Raw genomic sequence first — 23,364 nt, 5'->3', positions numbered from 1 at the left:
GATATGCATCCCCACCCACTGGTCAAGGCTGTGGTTTTGGAGGCAAGCCCCACTCTTTCCTTCCCAGGACCACAGCATGGTGGGTGCTGCCTCCCACCCAAAGCATTCCACCAGTGGCCTCAGGATCACTCTGACCCCACTTGTTACAACTGGCACATACACTTAAATCACAGGCCTAAGCACAGGCTTGGCTGGTTAAGCTCCACCTGGCTTCATCCCTGCTGTGGCACAGAATGTGGGATCCAAGGTCCTGGAGGTTCCACAACCCAACAATCCCCTACCTGGGGCACCCAAGTATTCCTCTCAGGACACTGAGATTGGGACATAAATACCATGCTGCTACCACCTCAGCTTGTTTCCTACCTGTAAGAACGACCCACTGACCTGGAGGATGGCCCCCACACCCCACCGTCACCACTGCCAACATAAGTGAACAGAGCTGGAGACTCAGAAGAGCATCTCACCACCACTGTCCATGCCATGACAGCTGTCCAGGAACTCAAGAGGCTACTCACCTGACCGGTACACTGCTACTACAACCTGTAGCCAAGAACCAAGCTAAGTATACATCAACAGATGAATGGATAAAGAAAGTGTGGTATATATAACACAATGCAATACTATTCAGCCACAAAAAGAATGAAATCATGTCTTTGCAGCAACATAGAGGGAACTGGAAGTTATCTTAAGTGAAAAGCCTAGGCACAAAAAGACATGTTCTCACTCAGGTGAGTGTTAAAAATGTGTTCACACGGGCATAGGGAGTGGAATGATGGATAATGGAGACTCAGAGGGTGAGCAGGGGGGAGAGGGAAGAATAATGAGAAACTGGTTAATGGATATAGTGTACATTATTTGGGTGTACTCTAAAAGCCCTGACATGAGCATTACACAGGTGAAAAAACTGCATATGCACCCCATACATTTGTACTAAAAAAAAAATTTTAATGGTCAACAACAAAAGAAAGAAAAGAAAAGATTAACACTTTATTATTGGATCCATGGACCTTTCTTCTGGGCTCTCTAATAAATTCATGATTTCAATAAATATGAAGAGATTTCAATTTATGTATGTAAATAAATACATTTTAAAAGTTGTAGGAATTTCCTTGTTATATACACGAAACTCAATATATATAACCATGCTGTAGAGGATATTTACAGATAGAAAAATTATTAAAATTAAATTTAATTCTTAACATAATTTTTTTAAATATCAGAATATATCTTCAAAAATGTTTTCCTTAGCCAAAAGGTTTGATTAAAAATGAATAAAATATATAGAAAGGACTTTCATATATACATTTGCAGTAATTTCTGGAAATCATTCAATTACTGTGTCATTGATAAAAGAGAAATATTGACAAACCTCGTATGTTGCTGGGCCAGGAGTAATTTCTTTGGAACATTCAAAGCGCTTTGATGCTTTAACAAATACGGGCATGGGGCAAGATTTCCTTAAAACAGGGTCGTATGATGCGGGCCCTAAGAGAAAACAAATGTAAAAATTATAATAAACTGTTTTAAGTTATACATTTTGGTAATATGGATATTATTCTTAGGTTCAGACTCTTAATGTATAATATTAGCAACAAACAATCTCAGACCCATTCTGTTTGAATGCATATGGTCATTCAGTTCACAGCTTTGAAATATGATAAACATAAAATAATATCTATTTACCTAATAATTAAATGTAGTACAGAAATAATTTCCAAAAAAGAGAAACCAGTATTCCTTCCAAAAAAGAGAAACCAGTATTCCTTCTAGATATCTAAACATTGTGAAAAAAAGATACTTAACTCTTTTATTTCCTACATATTAATTCACATGTTCAGTGAGGAGGTAGTGCTTGAGCTGCATTTGGAAATATGAATAGGATTTTAAAAGAGCAAAAATATAGTTTAACAACACTATGGGCATCATAGAATCCGTAACACAAAAACAGAATGCACATCGAACAATTGGATAGTAAACAGATTGTTTGAATAGAATAATCCTAAATAATATTTTTGTACTTAAGCCAATGGATTTCAAGTTTTATTCTAATGCTCCAAAATTCTATGGAAGTGACCAGAGCATATTTTATAGGCAAAGCCCAAGAAGAAGAGGTTTAAATTATTTTCATTCAAAACAGCTCTAGAGTTAATGTTTTATTTGTGTTAGTCTCATGTAAGATTTAACTAAAAACCAAAGCCTTCTAGTGGTAAACAAACAAATAAAACCACTTTTGAGAACTTCCATAGATAGTAGGTAGCTCTTAAAAGTTTTAAATTAAAGAAGATTCATGAAGAAAGTGGTAAGTTAAGAAGTAAACTCTGGGCCGGATGTGTTGGCTCACACTTGTAATCCTAGCACTTTGGGAGGCCAACACGGGAGGATCGCTTGAGGCCAGGAGTTCAAGACCAGCCTGGGCAATAGTGAGGCTCTGTCTCTACAAAAAATATTAACAAAAAATATTAGCTGGGCATGGTGGTGCACTCCTGTAGTCCCAGCTACTTGGGAGGCTGAGGCATGAAGATCACATGGGCCCAGGAGTTTGAAGTTGCAGTGATCAATAATGATGACATTGCACTCCAGTGCCTGCAAAAGAGGAAAACACTGTCTCAAAACAAACAAACAAAAAAATGTAAAGTCTGGCAGTACCTTATGGGATGGGAGGACTTGGAGATGGTCTGTTTCAGGAACCCTAACAAGGAGTTTAAGAACACTGGTAAGGGAAAGGAAGAACAACTTCAAACGTGAACACTGCCTCATTTATAGTGACTGGAAGATGATAAAAAATGAATAGTGGCTGTAAAAAAGATAATACAGAAAAAAGAAAACACAAAAGGAAGATACTACTGGAGAGGGATACATGAGTTTGGTTGTGAACCAGTTGTTTGAAAAGATGACAGGATACCCAACTAGAAATGTCCAGAAGACAATTTGTCTAGAAAATCCCATTTGGAGATTGACTAAAGCTCAGTGGGAAAGGTAGCGTGGAGAGAAAGATGGGAGTTATTCACTTAGAAGCAATCATTGAGGTTTTTCTAAGTTAAAAATATAGAAAGAGAAAACTACATAACTGAGGACCAAAACATTTTTTTCTTTTTATTTCATCATATTATTGAGGTGCAAATATTGTTAAGGTTATATATATTGCCCTTGCCACCCTCCCCCTTCGCCAGGTCAGAGCTTCAAGCATGTCCATCCTCCAGGTGGTGCATATCGCACTCATTATGTAAGTATACACCCATCCCTACTCCCCCCTCCCACTGGCTGCCACCCAATAAAATTTGGGGTTGTTTTTGACATTTTGGTTACCTTTTATATCTTTACCTCTCCCTAATAAGGGTTAGAGGTATGCTCTTCCCCTCCACAATGCTCACCACATCCCTAAGATGTGGGTCTCTCCCACGCCCAAATCCCTGGTGAACACCACCACCATTTGAGCACCATAGTTTTAATCAGTACCAATTTCATGGCAACTACTTGTGGAGCCCATTTTCCTGATCTTGTGTCGCCTCACTTTGGATAATGGGTTTAAGCTAATGCAGGATAGTATAAGCGGTGCTAGCTCACTGTCGTTTCTTAGAATTGAGTAATATTCCATTGTGAACATATACCAAATTTTGATTATCCACTCATGAATTGATGGGCACTTGAGTTGCTTCCATGTCCTTGCAATAGTGAATTGTGCTGCCATAAACATTCGGGTGCAGATGTCTTTATAATAGAATGTCTTATGCTCTTTTGGGTAGATGCCTAACAATGCTATTGCTGGGTTGAATGGTATTTCTATTTCTAGTTGTTTGAGGTATCTCCAAATTCTTTTCCACAAAGGTTGCACTAATTTGCAGTCCCACCAGCAGTGTAAGAGTGTTCCTGTCTCTCCACATCCTGGCCAGCATTTGTTGTTTGGGGATTGCTTGATACAGGCCATTCTCACTGGGGTTAGGTGGTGTTCATTCCCGTTGCCCATTTCTTGATGGAGTTGTTTGGTTTTTTCTTTTTAATTCTTTTGAGTTCTAGATAGATTCTTGTAAGACTTTTGAGTTTTGTTTCCAAAAACATTTAGGAAGTGAGGAGAGGAGTCAAAAAAGGGAGATAGTGTAGTGGTTAGAATCTGGCTAACAACTCCACAGAGAGAAAATAGGAAGAGGCTATTTTCTTCTCCATTCATATTTTAAACAATACATATTATCTATCACATCCAAAACCTTTTGTTTCAAGAGGCAATTATAGGTCTACTATATCAAATGTTTCTAGAGGAGAGGCTTCATAGGAAGTTCACTATAGAGCATGTAGAAGGTAACTTTAGAAAAATGGTAATGAATGAAATTAAATCGGGGGCATCAAAGAGACACTGCATAAGGAGAAGAAATACAAACTTTAGGCATACAATATTGACAATAAATATAAATAGCGAAACAGTAGAGTAGATATAAAGATATTAATAGAATACAAAGTCAATGCCACCATATCTCCCTAATAATGGATGTAATTATTAATTACATGTAATTCAAAACCATGGGCTTTGAAAAATGCATCCCTGTTGATGCTTTAAAATCTAAAATATTTTTAAATTGATAGGTTCATAAGAAATATATTTAATGCTTTAGCTTTATTAATAAGGATATTTCAAAATGTAAAATAAAAGATGACATTCAGGCTCCAGCCCACTTGTTCTAATATCAATGGTATAGATATCCAAAGTTATAAAGCCCTTGTGGGAAGCTAACATGTTTTGATCTATAAAATGCTAAGTAAAGTGTTTTAGCAAATGGCATCTTACTATAAAACAATAGTATGCATGACTTTGAAATAATATAATTTATATTTACGGTGCAAAGAATAATGCACATATACAAAAATAATATCTTTACAGACTTTTTATATGCAAACTAAACTAAGCATAGGAATATATATGAGCTATCTCAGCATTCAGAAAAAAAAAAAACACAAACTATCACTAGGAACTGGGTGCACAATTCCACAGTCAGTTAATTGAAAATTGCAACTTTAGCCATAAAGATTTATAAAGGTTAATGCAACAGGTAAGGCTATTATCCAAACACTATTGTTAACGGTAAGTTTCATTTTCAATTATGAAGAAATATAACCTACCCTTACCATCATGCTAAAGCCAATGATAAATATTTGCATTCATGGTTACAACTTATTAAAAGAAAAGAAAGTATTCAAATGTAGTTGTACTAGATTTCTGTTTATTGGAATTCCTTTGAGGAGCATTAAGTGAAGCAAAACTCCTCTTAACATGCATCTTGTTGCATTTCAGCACTTAGCCTACTTTAAGCTATAGAGTATTAAAGAAAAGGTTTATTGCACTTAATCTAAAATATATTTCCAATTATGTGTTCTACTGCTTATATGATACAGGTCAAAGACTCACATTGTTTCATCAGCTCTGATTCACAGCTGGATTGTGCAGAAACTATCTTCTATTTATATATCAAAATGCCACATTTTAATCACAGGTCATGGAAGAAGAAAACTTCTCATTCCAAGTTAAACACCTATGAAAAGTCTGCCTGAATCATGAGTAGTATGTAATAGGAAATTCAAGAGCAGGTTATTCTTATAATTACATATTTTCCAGCCCTATGCCACTTCAGTCTCTATGAAATGTCAACCAATGCTACAGGGCAAAAATGGAAGAGAATAGGAACAATGAGTAATTTAAAACAGAAATCAATGTTTCTGACCCTTTAATGTGACTATTTTCATATATTAGAGTGGACTCAGAAATAACTATTTCTATAAATAAAGCTGCAAATTCTCAGATTTAAAAAGCAGTTGTCTTCATAATAAACTAATATTTATAAATAATGTAATCATTTTTGCTTATGAACACTGAGTCATTTTTTATTTTTTTTATTTCCTGTGACAGTGACAAAAATCTACTGAAAACTAAATAACCCTATATGTGAGCATATCTTTAGGAATTAAAGAACATTAAGAAAATTGTTCCTTGAAATTGTATGGCTTTAAAAAGTCACTTAGAAGGTTTATACTCTTATTGAACACATTTTCTCACACTGCTCTTATTCTTCAGCTTTACAAATGAAGTAACATCATAGACAAAAAATTAGTACACAAAAAAGTATCATCTTCAATATCAAAGACCAATTTAGATTTAATGCTCTTCTACTGCTTCTCAGCCTAGATTTGATTAAACAGCACTTCAGATTATGACCACAGAATTGCACAATCTATTAAATTGAGCTTATAGGTAATGAGGGAAAAAAAACAGAGTCACAAACTGCATAAATTTTAAACAAAATTTCCATGTATGTTTTACCATTGCATTAATGTTGCTGTCCAAAAACATATGGGTATTACATATTTTAATAAATATGATTTTAAATACTTAAGTATGATATCTTAAAGTATTATAGAGTATATAGAAATTATTGCCAATATAGCCCCTAAGAAATGGACTACTATTAATATAATGCACTCCCAAGTAAGTAGACTGAGAGAGTCATCTATTGGAGTCTACCTAAACCATGCACCTGTTAAAACATGTGTTCCTAGCATTGATTAAGCAATAGGTCTGTCACTGCTATGACATACAAATACAAAATCATATGGATTTGGCTTGACTGAAATATCTCTTCAGACAGCAATGTCTGTTTATCTGTGTACCTCTAAGTACACACTTATCAAAATGCGCATCCATAAGCCCTGTCAACTGAAGTCTTTGAACTGCTGCTATAAAAAAGGTACTCTCACTCTCTGATAACATAAGTACATTGTAAGTAAATTTGAATGACTTTCAACAGTCTTATAAATATAGGTATAACACAGTTTCTGTATGAATTATAAGAACCAACTGGAAGAAAAGATAATCACTTTTCACCTAAAGCCACTTTGACTAGGCAGTACATAAATATGTAACACATCAATGATTTTTATTAATGAATAAACAAAGTTCTCAAAATATGAAATTGTCTTCAAGGTAAATAAAATACCTCACAATTTCCCTGAAATAGCTAATTCTCATAACTAAATTTGGGTTTTATATTCAACTGTTCATATTTAAGGGTTTGGAACCAGAATGCCAAGAAAATCATCCAAGCAAAAAAGGAGATTAAGTCTCAGCATATATTTGAAGTTCTCTTAGATCACCATTATTATCTCAACACTCTATAAGGGCTAAATTATCAAAGCATTCCCTCTCAAGACTGACACTTATCTCTGGGAATATTATATGTAAAAATCAGGATATGTTCCATGTCTACATATCACATAATAGATGGTTATCTAAAGTTTCAAAAATAGAAATACCAACTTTATTTTTTAAATATTAATAAGTAAAACATTTATTAATATAAAACCAAATTCTTTATGATAGCTATAGTAAATGAGCAGATTTAAAAGAAACATTAAAGAAAATGACTAATTTTTAAAATGTAAATTATGACTATGTCATTTTCTCAATTTGTTAAAAATTGTAAGGCTTCTGAGGATATTTGGATTTGATTCTGCTGCTAATATCTTTATTTAAATAGGTCTACTAGAATAAAGCTAGACTTACAGAGTTTAGGGTGTCCTGAAAGAACAGCCTACATATTTTACTTAGTGATGAGCCAATTAAGCATAGCCTAATATTTCATTTACAACTTAAATGAAAAATTCCATACCCTAAAACAAACATATTTTATAGATTAAAATAAATAATAAAATATTTCTCATGCTTTGATGTCATCAAATGTTTTGTTTACATTTATCAGAGATTAAACAAGAATTATCAGGTTACCCATTTGAATATCTTGGAATTTTCATGTTCTTTTTTGGTAAACCTAAATCTACATATAGATTTAAAATCTAAAAACCTCTTCTTTGCCCTCGCAGTGTTCTCTGTTCACTAGGATCCTGTGATCATATAATGTAAATATTCTGTAATCTTGTTCCTATGCCCTGGTGGAATACTAGACTGCAAACTACTGTGGGAATTGAGCAGGAGTCTTCCCTTTCAAGGCTTCTCATCAACTAAGGTTGAGTATTCCTAATCTAAAAATCCAAAATCTAAAATGTTCCAAAATCTAAAACTTTTTGACTGTCAACATGACACTTAAAGGAAATGGTTATTGAAGCAGTTCAGATTTTGGATTTTCAGATTAGGGATGCTTAACATAAAGTATACATAATGCAAATATTCAAAAAAAAACACAAAAAAACCCTGAAATCCAAAACACTTCCAGTCCCAAGTATTCTAGATAAGGGATACTCACACAAATTGTTCATTTTAACCAAGACTACTAACAGTGGTATTTTTTTTATATTAATAATGCCTACTTCCAAATAATTAAGGGTTTCCTCATCTGGTCTCAATATTTGCAATCCACAGGGCTATTCATTATGCTTCTATAGCTTGGACATGTTACTCCACTGGCCTCTGGCTGAACTTGTTATATGGCATGACATATCAGACTAAAAAACGAGTATCATATGCAGCATCATATATTTTAAACTAATCTTTCCAAAGTAAATGGACCACAGACATCAGAATCATCCCAATTAGTGTAAAATGAAGATTCCTTAGATTCATGCCAAAATAATAAATCATATTCTCTGAAAACGGGGACACAAAAATGATTTCAACAAAACCCATTGCTTTGGACCTTTAAACTACAATTTAGTACATAGCTGTTCTCAAAAATATTTAAATACTAAATCATTTTCCCTCAAATAATCTCGTGAATTAGTTTCTGAAATTCAGGATGAGATTATAATTCCCTCTAGAATATGTCTGAATCTCTTATGTCTCTGTGTCTCCCTATAGTAGAGCTTCAATAAATGCTTACTGAGCTGAACTGAATTGAATCAAGGAAGGATCAATTTATGAGTCACCTAGAATCTACTCCTGGGACTTAAAGCATTTTAAGCATTTTATTTTTAGTAATTGTCCATGAAAAGAAATGGATACCTTGAAGTCACATTTCTATTTATAACGTGAAAACAATATTTAGATGATATATCACATAAATGTATGTAAATAAGTATACAGCAATTGTAGGCTAGATTAAAACAGATTAACATGAGATTGGCATTATCAAGATAGAAAAATGACTTTCTTTTCAGTGTGTATCCTTTAAATATAGTATGAATTCTGCTAAATGGATGTCATACTATTTTAATTTTGTGCCAAATTTGCAAAATGTATTTCATGATCATGGAAGATGCAAAATGCTTTAAAATACATTTTCATCTCTATTTCATTTTAGCCTATTATTTTCCAGAGTAAATCTTAAACCTAAATTCAAATTAGAGCTTTCTATATGATAGCCATGTGGCCTTGATAAATTCTCTAAATCCCGTTAAACTTTACTTTCTTCTTTTGTAAGAGGGAGGAAAAATTACCAGAGAAATTAAGCAACTTTCACAAATGAGTAAGGACTAAATCATTCAACTCCTTTGAATCCTTGAAACATCACTGAGAGGAAGGAAGAGGGGAAATTATTATTTAAAATTTACAGGAAATTAAGTTTAATGGAAGAGCTGTGACTTCAACTTTATGGTTTTAGCAGCTCTTATTACTACTTCATTTTGCCTTCTCAATCTCCATTAGATGTCTTAGCATCTCCACATCAATTTGCCAAACAAATATCAGATTATTTAAACAAAGATATTATGCTTTTTCCTGAACATGATAAATTCCCCAACAGGTGAATTGGGTCAAGGAGATGGCATAATTTGAAGTCTATTTGATAAATTTAGGGATTTTTGTTCCTAGATTATTAATCTATTAGTATACCAAAAGTGGATACAATTTTTACACCTATGTTTTAAAAATTGTAAGTATAAACACATTTAAGGAAAACACAAATATTACTATTCTAAAAATTGGTTGTCTTCGTATCTCCATATTGCCACACTGCTACTTTCAAAGCCTGTTACAAACAATAATGAAAAGAAATCTAGAGTTAACTGTTATTTTCCTAGAATCCAAATAGCACTACATTCCATCTTTTGGTGAAGGCTGCCTCTTTGTGGTAGAATGCAATGTGTCATCTTCCCTGAGGGAAAATTTTCTCTCATTTTTTCTCTTTAGTAGAAAAAAATCTACATAATATTCAAAAACATATCAATTTAAATACATATTTTAACCACTCTCTCAGGATCATAGTTTTGGCTTCATGTTTAGAAAGGTATTTGGACCCCAAGGAACAGCATCACTCACCTAGGCTAGCATGTACAGTAAGAAATGAAAATAGTATTTTTGCAAATAACAGAAATCGAGTAAAATAGAACTGCTCAAATAGAACGGTCAAGTTTCCTGTCTCTTCTGGAAGCTGAAGTCATTATTCACTTTACACTGAGTGACCTCTACTGGTCAGAAAGACACACATTAATAGACATTGTACCTAGCAGAAAGTAACTGTTATCTTAATTTCCTCAAGGAATTACTCATACATGCTGTGTGGCATAAGATGATGCCTGCTATTCACTTGTACAGTACAGCAACACAGGAACATATCCTGTTTCAAATACTGAAAGTCAAGAAGCAAATATCAAATGGATATTTTTAAAAAACATTGAGTTAATTGTTCTTTCTCCACTAATGATCACTGTTAGTTGAAATGTAAGTAGGATCAAAAGGCCTTTTTATTATAAGACTTATTAAGAAAGGAAATATATGCTATAAAAAATTTAAAATTTAGATAGTTTTAATCATATGACAACTGAAAGATTAGCATTTTTACACTATTAACTAAAAGGGACAAAACATTCCTCTATTATAAACATATGACTTGTTTTATCTCAGAGATAAAAGACTTATTTAATTAAGCAATGTAGTCATAGAAATGACATTTACCTTCTCTAAAACAGAACATGCTATGTTTTAGAAGCTGTAAAACCTAATTAGGAGAAGATATCGGGAGGGTCATAGCAAACATTTTAATAATCAATATCAAGATTGTTTTTTTAACCATAGGTATACCAAAAAGCATCACTGAGAAAACTTTTCCATTGTAATTTTAAAGGGGTCAAAATCTTTGACAGGAAGCATATCAATAAAAACACCAAGCAAGTTGCCTGCAAAAATTTTTGATCAAGAAAGTATTACAACCTTAACATTTGTACCCCCATAATATTCTGAAATTAAAAAAAAAGAAGAAAGTATTACAAACCCTGATTGCTAATTATTACAATATTCGCCTCCCCTCCTTTTTTTTCTTTTTAACAATATCCAGGGGGGAAAAAAAGAAACATATTTGGTCTCTGCTTCAGCAAATACTGAAATCTATTTATATGCAAATAAGCTATCCATTATTAGTATGAGAAGAGACTTGTGCATAAAGGGAGAAATAAATTATCACTAGAAGCCATTAATGAAATCTATTTCAAAACATAACATTTTACAAGAGCTCTTACTCATGTAATATTTGTTTAAGCCTCGAAGGGAAATGGTGAGTTCTACACTTAGATGAAATCTGATACTATATTATTTCCCATGCCAATTTGTTTTATAAAATGCATTTATCCTTTCCTTAGAAATGACTTGATAATTTTAACTCCAGTGAGTCTTTTTAGAAAACGTCATCATTAAAATCAGAAGGGGGGACATAATTTTGCTCTGTTTATTATTCTTTAAGGTTTAAAAATGTTGATATTCATTTTTATACTCGAACAGTAGTAACATACAAATGGAAACGTTTTAAAAAGGAACATGAGTCTTTCTGGAATAAGTTAAATTGCTATGGAAAAAAATAAATAAGCAATATTCAATAGACCTATAAAATATTTTAATATGCTTTCCACATTTTCTCTTGGGGTTTCTTGTCATATTCTTCTTGAGCTCACAAATTCTCTTTTTAGTCCAGATTTAAGTGTCTGTCAGTTTTAGACACTGCAGATATTTATTCCTCTGTTATCTACTTAACTTTGCCTAGGATGTCCAATGATGAACTTCATTTTGATATAGTTTAGCTCAGGTTTTTTGTTTTACAGTTTGGAGTTTTTAGTAAGAAGTCTTCCTTCACTTTCTAGATTGTAACAATATTCTCTAATATTTTCTTCTCATAACTCTGTAGCTTTACCCTTTTGATTTAGGTCCATAATACATCTGAATTCCATCTGAATTCCATCTTTGTGCATAGTATTTTGTAAGGATCTAATCATATTTTCTTTAGTAAGTGTGTCAGTTTTCCCGGTATGTCCTACTAAAAAATTTTTCTTTTCCCATTGATTTGTGGTGACTTCTTTACAATATATTGTGTTCACACATGCACGACTCTGAGTTTTTTCTGTTTCACTATTCGTCTTGTTGTTTTGCCAAAGCCACAATGTTTTTATTAGTATAGATTTGCAATATGTCTTAATAAATGGCATAGGGATGTCTCCCCTTCTTTACTCTTTTTTCTTAGCTCTTCATGTACTTTTATTTTCACATACATCGTGGTGTGATTACCAATTTTTTCAAAAAGTCCAACTGGACTATTAAGTGGGATTACATTTATAGATTAAGAAAATGAAAAATTGATACCTTGATTATATAAAGCCATCACATTCAAGAGCCTAGAATAACTCTCCATTTATTCAGACCATTATCTATGTTTATTATTAGAATTCAAAAAATTCTCTTTATGGAAACTTTGTCTTCTTAGTCCTAGAAACTTTATTTATTCTTACTGTGAGTTTTGCTTACTTCTATTACTCTTTGGAAATTATCTCTGCTGATATAGAGAAATGTTACTGATTGTGTAAGTCATTCCTATATCCAGCAAGTGTGGTGAATTTTTTATTAGTTCTAGTATTTTCTGGATTTTTTAAAATCCTATATGATGCTATAATCTTCAATTTTAAATAAGTTTACCTTATTAGCACAACCTCTATGAAAATTAATATGGAGATACCTCAAAGAACTAAAAATAGAACTACCATTTGATTCAGCAATCCCACTACTAGGCAAATACCCAAATGAAAACGTCATTATATAATAAAGACATCTGCACTCAAATGTTTATGGCAACACAATTCACAATTGCAAAGATGTGGAAACAACCCAAGTGCCCATCAATACATGAGGGGATTAGATCTAGCACCTCTTGTATTACCCTGGATAGAGCTGGAGTCCATTCTAAGTATCACAAGAATGGCAAAACAAGCATCACCTGTACTCACCATCAAATTGGTACTAACTGAGCAACACTTAGGTGCACACATGAAATTAATATTCATCAGGTGCTGGGCAGATGGGAGACAGGCAGAGGGGATGAGTAAATTTATGACTAATGAGCACACTTTCTGGGGGGTTGGGCATGCTTGTAGTTGTGGCTTGGGTTCTATAAAGGCAATATATGTAACCAAAATGTACCCCATAATATTCTGAAATTTAAATTAATTTAATTTAATAAATTTATCTCTTTTCTCCTAATACTTCTTTTTCTTCTGTGTTCTTAGGTATTCTATCTTTAGGTATTGGTGTGAACCACCTAATTTGTTAAGAAGGTTTGGTAATAGTGGGAATCCATGTCTTCCTTCTTTTAAAAATAATGTGTAGTGTAGATCTTAGATGTATAGCCTTTATCAAGTTAAGAAAGCTACTATATTTAGGTTTTCTTAGTTTTTAAATGACAAATAGGTGAATATAATTTAAAAAATTGTTTCTACAGCTCTTTATTAAAGTACTTCTTTAAAAGAGTATCGTACAGAAAAATGAAAACAACCGTGAGTGCTCTGCTACTAAAACTCTTCTTGACTCTAAGCCTATTGATTTGTCTTTGTTTTTAGATGCAATATTTTTCTGCCTATCACCTCCTACTGTGCTTCATGCTGGCTATGAAGAGAGAAGGACACATGGAAATGAGGATGAGGTATTATAGTGGGAAGACAGTCAGGTGTTCTACTTATTCATCCTAAAGCAAAGTCCACTACTCAATATAACCCTGACTATGCCAACTAACACAGAGTTGCAAGTTAGAACTGTTGATAAAAGAGACATCAAGAAGAAAACACTACCATTTCTTTTGGTACACCCAAGGAGCACTCAAAGTAAATAGATACTTCACCTTTCTTCCTTAAATACTAACACACCAAAGTTTACTTGGCACATGAGAAGAACTATTAATAGCAGCATGAAAGATAAAGACAAAAAGAAAAATAAAAACTAACCCTAGATGAGAAAAGAGATATTTGAGGAAAAAAATAGAACTTTTAAAAATTAAATAAATAATATGCTAAAATATATTCACAATAATATTGCATTTATAAAATAAAGAACAGAGAACAATAATGTACTCTAAGAGCATATAACGGTAGGTATAGAAAATTCACCAAGACAAGAAAAGAAGTTCCAAAAAACTCTTACAGAATTTACAGAAAAGGAGGGAATGGAGAAAGGGGAGAGAGAGAGACTGATAGAAAGATAAGATGTTTTTAAAAACAAATTATGATATGTCCAAAATCCACGTTTCCAGAAAGATAAAATAAAAAATACTCAGGCCGGGCGCTGTGGCTCACGCCTGTAATCCTAGCTCTTGGGAGGCCGAGGCGGGCGGATTGCTCAAGGTCAGGAGTTCAAAACCAGCCTGAGCAAGAGCGAGACCCCGTCTCTACTATAAATAGAAAGAAATTAATTGGCCAACTGATATATATGTAAAAAAAAAAATTAGCCGGGCATGGTGGTGCATGCCTGTAGTCCCAGCTACCCGGGAGGCTGAGGCAGAAGGATCACTCGAGCCCAGGAGTTTGAGGTTGCTGTGAGCTAGGCTGACGCCACGGCACTCACTCTAGCCTGGGCAACAAAGCGAGACTCTGTCTCAAAAAAAAATAAAAAATAAAAAAATAAAAAATACTCAAAGGAAATTATGAAATATAGATAGCTAAAACAGGACAGAATTCTTCAAATGTAAAAAGATTTAAAAATGTAAAGGGCCTGAGTACAAAAATTGAATGATACACTAGCTCTGTATGTGTGTATATATATATACATGTATATGTATATATATATGTATATATGTATATATATGTATATGTATATATATGTATATATGTATATATGTATATATATGTATATATATATACATATATATGTATATATATGTATATATATGTATATGGTGAAATTGTGGAATACCAAGGATAAAAAGAAAATTCTAAATGTTTCCACAAAAATGAAGACAAGTCACCCATAGAGGAAAAAATTCAAAATGCTATCTGACCTAATTTGCATCAGCAAAACTGGATTCTAGAAGACCATGGAGCAAAATAAGAAAATGCAAGAGCAAAATGAAGATATTTTGAAATATAAAATCCTGCCACCACCCAGGTTTAATACTTACATCAGCTTTAATATACATCAGACCTAGAAGAAAACCAATTCAAGCAATAACAGATCAACAGAGCTCCACAAAGTGGTCTCCAGGGGGAAAAAAAGATTAAAACTTTGGACAAAATGAGAACTGTGGAGCGGTATTGTTTAATGGCTAGAGTTTCGAGTTTTGCAAAATGAAAATAGTTCTGTGGATAAATGGTAGTGACGATAGCATATCATGTGAACGTACATAAAGCCACTGAACTGTACACTGAAAAGTGGTTATGATGTTAAATTTTATCTTATGTGTATTTACAAATTTTAAAAAGATAAAGTTCCAGATAACTGTGTAAGAAAATCAGTGTCTAAATATGAAGCTAATTAAAATGTGACAAAATTTAAGCAACTAATAGAATGTAAACGAGAAAATACAAGTGATTCTTATGCCAAGAATATTGTACTTTGAGAAAACTAAAGATTATGGCCGTGGTACCACAGAAAGAAAATTAATCTTTGCATTCTACTTGCCTCAATATTGAGTAACTTCAAAAACTTTGTCTTTAAGAATTTTAAGGAATAAGGCAAAAGTCTATTGTTTTTTGTGAGGTTCTTCTATACAATTTGGTTTGGTACTGTGTGGATGTATCACACACACGCATAATACAAACAGACATATATACACACACTCACAATACACCTACGTTCCCAGACGCCTCCTCCAACTGATTCCTGTCATTCAATCTACTGTAGTTCATAAGTTAGGTAAGAAGTGTGAACAACTATGTACATTAAAAATGAAATCATTGTTAACCATTGTTCTCATCTCTGTTGCTTCTGATTCTAAAACTGTATGTTCTGCTGAGATAGAAACAGAGTTTTGAAAAGAAGGGAACTGTGCTTCATTCTGAAGTGTTTGTGTCTTTAAATGTACTTTAAACTCACAAAGTCATCAGAAAGAATAAATGAAAATTAAATATATAGCATAATTATTTGCAGTTTAATTTCTATAGTGAAATGCCATTGAAAAGATAGAATTATGTTAATAAATATATTATGCATATACTATGTGTATATATATTCATATATTATCTGTCTATCTAATGATTACATATTAGCTTTATATTTACCTTTTATAATATTTATTTTCTCTAATGAAATCATTTAAAAATTAAAATAATCTTTTATATTGTGTGGTTATCAAAACCTAATTTTCCAGCCTGAGTTTTGGATATCAGTGAAAGGGGTTATGTTTGCTATATGAATAGGCTCTAGACAGATGGAGATGACAATGTCTATTTCATCGAATATCAGATACACACAAAAAAACTGAAACTCTAGCTTTCCTAAGCCTTAAAGTAATATTCCCCCAGTTTTTTTTCTGCGGCATGGAAGTTTTCACAGAATGTTAGTTGATATCACACACTATAAAGCCTTCTGTGGTCAAACAAATTTGAGAAAAGTTGGATTAAACAAGATCAAAACAGGTTTCTTCATTGCAGGTCATAACAAAGCCTGTGATATGCTACTTCACACATAAAGAACCAATATAGTGTGTGCATTTCCAACACACCTGACCTGATCATAGACTCCTCCTTTTTTACACAATCTTCTTATAGAACTAGTGTTTGTATGAAACACTTTGGACAATTTTGATTTCCAGGATAGCTATAATTGTTCCCCAGTTTTTAGTGTTATTTTCAACATACTAATTCTGAAATAGTCATTTAAATCATAGTGAAGATGCTGGTTAAAAAGCACAAATGAAAGCAGAGACAGAATTATAATACAGACTTTTTTCCTACTGTTATTAAAAAATTCAAAGTAAATTATAGTTAAATAGTTCACATCAAAAAGCCATTTATATCATCTTGGTTTGGGATATTACGGAACTGTGCTCTCTTAGTTTGCATAATCAGTCATCTTTAGCAAATGCATGTTATTATCTAGTCAGACAATAGCTTCATCATTTCAGCATGTAATATCTTCAGATGACCATAAACTATAAACCAAAGAATTCCATCCATAGTGAATGGTATTGTCTATAATTGGCCACAGCTGCAAGAAACTTATTCATTTATATTCTCTTCAACCTCTTTATCTTCTAATAAAAAAAAATCTGAGAAGTATAATGGCTGTGATAAGTCTGAAACTTGAATTATACAATAAAAGCAAATATAGGTAATCAGAGAAATGAGATATTTTTGATGTCAAGAAGTTCATTTATTTATATATATTGGTAAAAAGACCTTCCATTGCACTAAGGACAGATTTTACTTTTATTAATATTTTTTAAATTTCATCTGAGGCAAAATGGTCACCTAAGCAGGTGAAAATTATTTCCTTTTGGATTAAAGAAATCCATACACAGAAGTATTTTTTAAGTCGTTATTATTTACACAATTTATTCACTTCCTTTCCCGTATGACCAGAGTAATTTATTCACAATCCTCACAAACATAGGAAAATTTAGGATCTAATTTTGGTGAAAGCCTAGGAAAGAGAGTCACTTTCAAATCTGAGCATATCTATTGAAGCAACTGACCTAGAACTAAGAAAAAAAGCTTGCATAAGGAAAAAGCTTAGTTGGAGTTATACAACCTATTTTACTAACTTGAACAAACCTCTCAGCGGATCCTATAGAAATGTTACATCAGTGTCAGGCTACAGGAAGTATCACACAAGCAAAGGAAAAATAACTTATTCCTAGAATATCTTTCCAAAAACTTGTCATCAAAGAAAGTTCTGTGTGTGTGTGTGTGTGTGTGTGTGTGTGTGTGTGTGTGTGTGTGTGTGTGAGATTGGGGGGACCAGAGTGAAAGAGAGACAAAGAGACAAAGACAGAAAAATGGCTTTCCATTCCACTGATGACAAGGCCCCAAGAATTCAATTCTATTCTCTCATTCTCTCTCTCTCTCTCTCTCTCTCTCTCTCTCTCTCTCTCTCTCTCTCTCTCTCTCTCTCTCTCTCTCTTTCATGTGAACAATTAAGGAAAGAGAAAATATTGCATAACTTTAGATCTTAAAATCCTCATCCCATTTCCAGGACTCATACCCTTAGCTAATTTCTATTTCAAAAGCACCTATCACCAAGATTTAGAGAAGCTTTAATAGACATTGGTACACTTTGAGAAAGAATATATAATTTTACTATCTTTCAAACACAGTTGGAAAATAGAATTTAACATATCACATAGTTCCTTTTATCTTGGTGATGTTACCTGGATGGGTGTTTAGTTAGAACTTTGGAATTATATTAATTTTGTCAACATTATTATTAATAAAATAGAAATATATTAGAAACTGGGATGGGATTTGATATATTCTGTTTGATAATGCTATGTCTCTGCAGACTGAATTTTAGGGGAGGAGTTTTCTCCCTTCCTATACAATCAGGAGTTTGAAACACTGGAGAAGGTATGTAAGGACTGGAACTAGCTCACAGATGAAAGATTCAAAACCAGGCTACATGCAACATCATAAATCCTTGTAAGGAGTGTTACAAAGAAGGAATGCAAGTAAAAGGACAGAGGAAAAATACTAAACACACTAGACAAGAATAATAAAATTTATCACACATGTCTAGAAGAATAAGATTCATAAAATCAATTCATTTTAAAGTACCTCATATGCCACTACAAATGGGATTTTTTTCTTGATTTCTTCCTTAGATAGTTTATCATTAGTGTACAGAAAAGCCACTGATTTTTGTATGTTTATTTTATATCCTGCAACTTTACTGAATTCATTTATTAGTACTAACGGTTTTTTGGTGGAGTCTATAGGATTTTCTATATATAAGGTCATGCTATCAGCAATGACAATTTTACTTCTTCCTACCTAATTTGAATATCTTTTTTTTCTTGCCCAATCGTTCCGGATAGGACTTTCAGCATTATGTTGGACAGATGTGCCAACAGTGGTCATCCTTGTTTTGTTCCTGATCTTAGATGAAAAGCTTTCAGCATTACCATTGAATATGACATTAGCTGTGGGCTTCTAATATATGGCCTTTACTGTGTTAAAGCACATTCCTCCTATACCTAATTTTTTTGGAGTTTTATCATGAAAGGATATTGAATTTTCTCAACTGCTATTTCTGCACCTATTAAAATGACCATTTTTTGTCCTTTATTCTGCTAATGTGTTGTATTACATTGATTGATTTGTGTATGTTGAACCATCCTTGCATTGCAAGGATAAATCAAAAAGGATCATATACCATACAGAAAAAGTATTTGAGAAAATGGCATTGGCCTTGGCAATAATTTTTTGGATAGAACACCAAAAACATAGACAACAAAAGCAAAAATAAACAAGTAGGTCTATATCAACTAAAAAGTTTGTACACAACAAAGGAAATAATTGAAAAAATGAAAAGACAGCTTGCATATTGGGTTGAAATATTTGTCAACTATATATGTATATGAGGTTGACATCCTAAAGATATAAGGAATACACACAACTCAATAAAAAAACACATCATATGACTTATCATATGACTATCATATGACCCAGCAATTCTTCTTCTGGATATATACCCAAAGGAAATGAAATCAGTACCTCATAGAGATATCTGCACTCCCATAATTATTTTTGGCATTATTTACAATAGTCAAGATATTGAAACATCTAATTGCTCATCAATGGATGAATGGATAAAGAAATTATAGTATACATATACAATGGAATATTATTTGGGCTTATAAAAGGAGATCCTGCCATTTGCAACAACATAGACGTACTGAAGGACATTATTCCAAATGAAATAAGCCAGGCGCAAAAAGACAAATACTGCATGATCTATCCTAAATGTAGAATCTTAAAAAAAAAAAGTCAAACACATAGAAACAGAGAGAACAGTGGTCATCTGAGGTTGGGAAAGGGTTTGGGGAAAGGGACAGGGTTGTAGATATAGGTCATGACAGCTCATCGTTTCAGTGATTAGGACAAGGCTAGAGATCTAAAGTACAGCATGAAGACTAAAGTACTATTGCATTATGTGCTAAAAATGTGCTAAGAGGGTAGATTTTAGGTGCTCTTACAACAACAAAAAGATTATGTGAAATGGGGGATATTTTAATTGGCTTGACTATAGTAATCATTTCACTATGTATATGCATATCAAAACATGTTGTATACCTTAAATATATACAAAAATATATATTAATAAATAAATAAAGTTTTTATGTCTTAAAAAAATAAAGTACCTTTTGTTTTAAGTACGGATTGAAAGTGAGATAGTAAGGAAAGTTATCCTATTTTTTAAGTGTTATTTTGTTTCCTCTTAAGGTATGTGTCACAGAGTATCAAGAGTTAAGACCTGGAAGATTTCGGTTGGGCTGTGAACAAGTCATTTTTGAGATTGATGTTGCTCAAAAGGTTAGTTTATTATCCACCACATGTAGCATTGTGCCTTCATACAAAGCAGTTGCTTTTAAATATTATCATAGTGAACAAAGAGATAAGATTAAACATAGTCTGTTCCAGGCTTGGGGGGCGGTTATTTAAATTTTGACCTTTGTCTCATTTACATAGACTTCCTCTTATTTATACAACCAAACAAATCTGAATTTTCAGTCATTATTCTGGAAGACTAGGATAAACCAAAGATAATGACAATTTTGTCCAAACTACTTAGAGTTTAAATAACCTGTCAATAGGTTGATCTTTCACTTTATATTCTGGAGGGCTAGTCTATAGAAACTGAAGTTAAGGAAGATTCCATATCTTATATATTCTATTTCAATAAAGCATTAATTCATTTAGCATCTTTGTACTATGGGGGATACAAAGGGGAAAAATAATTGAGCTTTACCTCAAAGAAATTCCAGCAGAGCAGAGAGTGGAAATGAGACAAATGCACATATGCCTATAACGCAGGATAGAATAGGACTTGTACCATTAGTTCTATGGGGCTCTAATATATGAGAAGTTCATCTGGTTGGCAAAATCAGAACAGTCTTCACAAAAGAGTACATCTAAGATAGGACTAGAAAAGCAAATAGTATCTTGCCAAATAAATGCAAGTATTTGTAGGTAAAGGAAACATCGTATGTGAAGCCCATACACAGCAAAGCATAAGGCATGTTTCTGGAATTGAGCAGTGTAATTTAATTAGCTGACACAGTATAAGACTAGAATATGGGAAGAATGAAGAATAGAGAAGACAGGACTGGAAAGGATTTATATAACATTGCATATTACATTTATATAACAGTCAACAGTGAGCCATGAAATGTTGGTGAGCTTGGGAATGGCATAATCAGAGCTATGCTTTGGAAACCCATGATCCACTTACCTTTCCACAAATATAAGAATAATAAAAACGGCTTCTGAAATGATAGTATTCTTTTCTTCTTCTGTAACATAATTTCCTATGCAGTAAACTTAACAATTTTATCCAGATTACTCACAATATATAATATGAAGTATTCTGAGTAATGTAGAACAGGGTGTGACAAGAATAAGCCCCTAGGTAATTATTATGTGGTCTCATCTTGATGTCAAATGGCTCTACACTTTTTGGGATGGAGTAGAATAGAACTGAGGAATGATAGTGTCCCCTTATTCATGTATATTAAATTCCCATAAATATTTAAATGGAGGTGTTTTAATTATATTAAACATTTAGCAAAATAGTTATTAGACCGTGTTTCCCCGAAAATAAGACCTACCCATAAAATAAGCCCTAGCAGGATTTCTAAGCATTTGCGCAATAGAAGCTCTACCCTGAAAATAAGACCTAGTGATGGGCATGGCTACGCAGCTTATCTGCACAACCCATGCATTTCGTCGTGGAGCAGGAAAGAAGACAAGCAGCCCTTGTCAGCTGCCCAGTTGTGACAGCTACTATCCCAGAGGTGACCAGAAAGGTACGGGCAGCCCCACCAACAAGGTCGGCTCCCCCTGTCAGGTCCCAGTCATCCTGTGCATGCTACAAGCTGAGGTTTTGAGGGGAAAATAACACATCCCCTGAAAATAAGCCCTAGGGTGTCTTCTTGAGGAAAAATAAATATAAGACCCTGTCTTATTTTGGGGGAAACACAGTAGTTTTTATTTTAATAATAGTTTTAATTGGTTGATAATTGGTTATTGGATATTGGTTAATAATTGCTTATTATTTGCATTAGATTTCTATCATTATACAGTAGTCCCACCTTTTCCATAGGAGATACCTTCCAAGCCCCCTAGTGCATGCCTAAAACTGTGGATAGTACAGAATCCATATATACTATGATTTCTCTATATGCTTTTCCTATGCACACATACCTATTAGTTTATAAACTAGGCACAGTAGGAGATGAATGTTATTGGCCAGGTCCAAGTCCATTCTGCCCACACAGAGTAAATCAAGAACTGTGACATGGGTTTTGCAAAAGAGAAAATATTCAATCCGAAAGCCTCCAAAGGAGGAGAAGGAGGAGGCAGAAGAACACCTATCGTATCAAATCAGCCTCCCTGAAAATAAGGTTTGGGATATTTATGGGCTGGGGAAGAGGAGTGGTCGAAGGCCTGGGGAAAGGTGATTGGCAGTGGGGGAAAATGATGTACCAGGTTTATTCTGTGCAAGTGTAGTCAGGATTCATGGCATTTCATAGGACATAGGTACAGAAAATGGCAGCATTAGCATGATCTGAGGGTAGAGGTTTTGGCCTCTGATGGCAAAAGACCATCTCTAGGGCTCTTTGTGCAGTCTGAGTCAACAGGTTGGTGGTCTCAACTGGTTTGAACTGGACAGAAGCTGGCCCAAGTTCCTGAGAAACAACTGAAAGGTCCATTATCATGGTGACTTATATTATCTATAAAGTAGCCAATGAAAGTTAAATTTCAGCATTCAGCTACTGCAGCCTTCAGCTTAATAGAAAAAGGAAAAAAAAAAAAAGAGAGAGCAGATGCCCAAGAGTCAGCAGTGCAGGCAGGTCTGATCAAATTAACCCCTTGTTTCATTAACAACAATAACTAATAATAAAATAGAATAACTATAAAAATATATAACAATATGATGAAAATTATGTCAATGTGGTCTCTCTCTCAAAATACTGTAATATTTTTTAATCTCTGTTGAATGCAGGTAAGTGAAATCGTGGATAAAGAGGGACT

At 33.4% G+C, this 23,364-nt stretch overlaps 1 protein-coding gene across 2 annotated transcripts in view; it reads right to left on the bottom strand.

The window, feature by feature from the left end:
• The window catches only part of STPG2 (sperm tail PG-rich repeat containing 2), a 349,955-nt gene that overhangs the window by 165,822 nt on the left and 160,769 nt on the right, over positions 1–23,364 (bottom strand). For both annotated transcript variants that reach the window (XM_075998692.1, XM_012763612.3), the window contains one exon: positions 1,370–1,485. In XM_075998692.1, the coding sequence (XP_075854807.1) occupies positions 1,370–1,485 (116 nt within the window). The remainder of the gene's footprint in view (positions 1–1,369; positions 1,486–23,364) is intronic.

Source organism: Microcebus murinus, chromosome 29 (genome assembly GCF_040939455.1).
Source record: "Microcebus murinus isolate Inina chromosome 29, M.murinus_Inina_mat1.0, whole genome shotgun sequence".
Classification (NCBI taxonomy): Eukaryota; Metazoa; Chordata; class Mammalia; order Primates; family Cheirogaleidae; genus Microcebus; species Microcebus murinus.
Note: the sequence above shows the minus strand (reverse complement) of the source record. Positions and strands in the feature narration are given on the sequence as shown.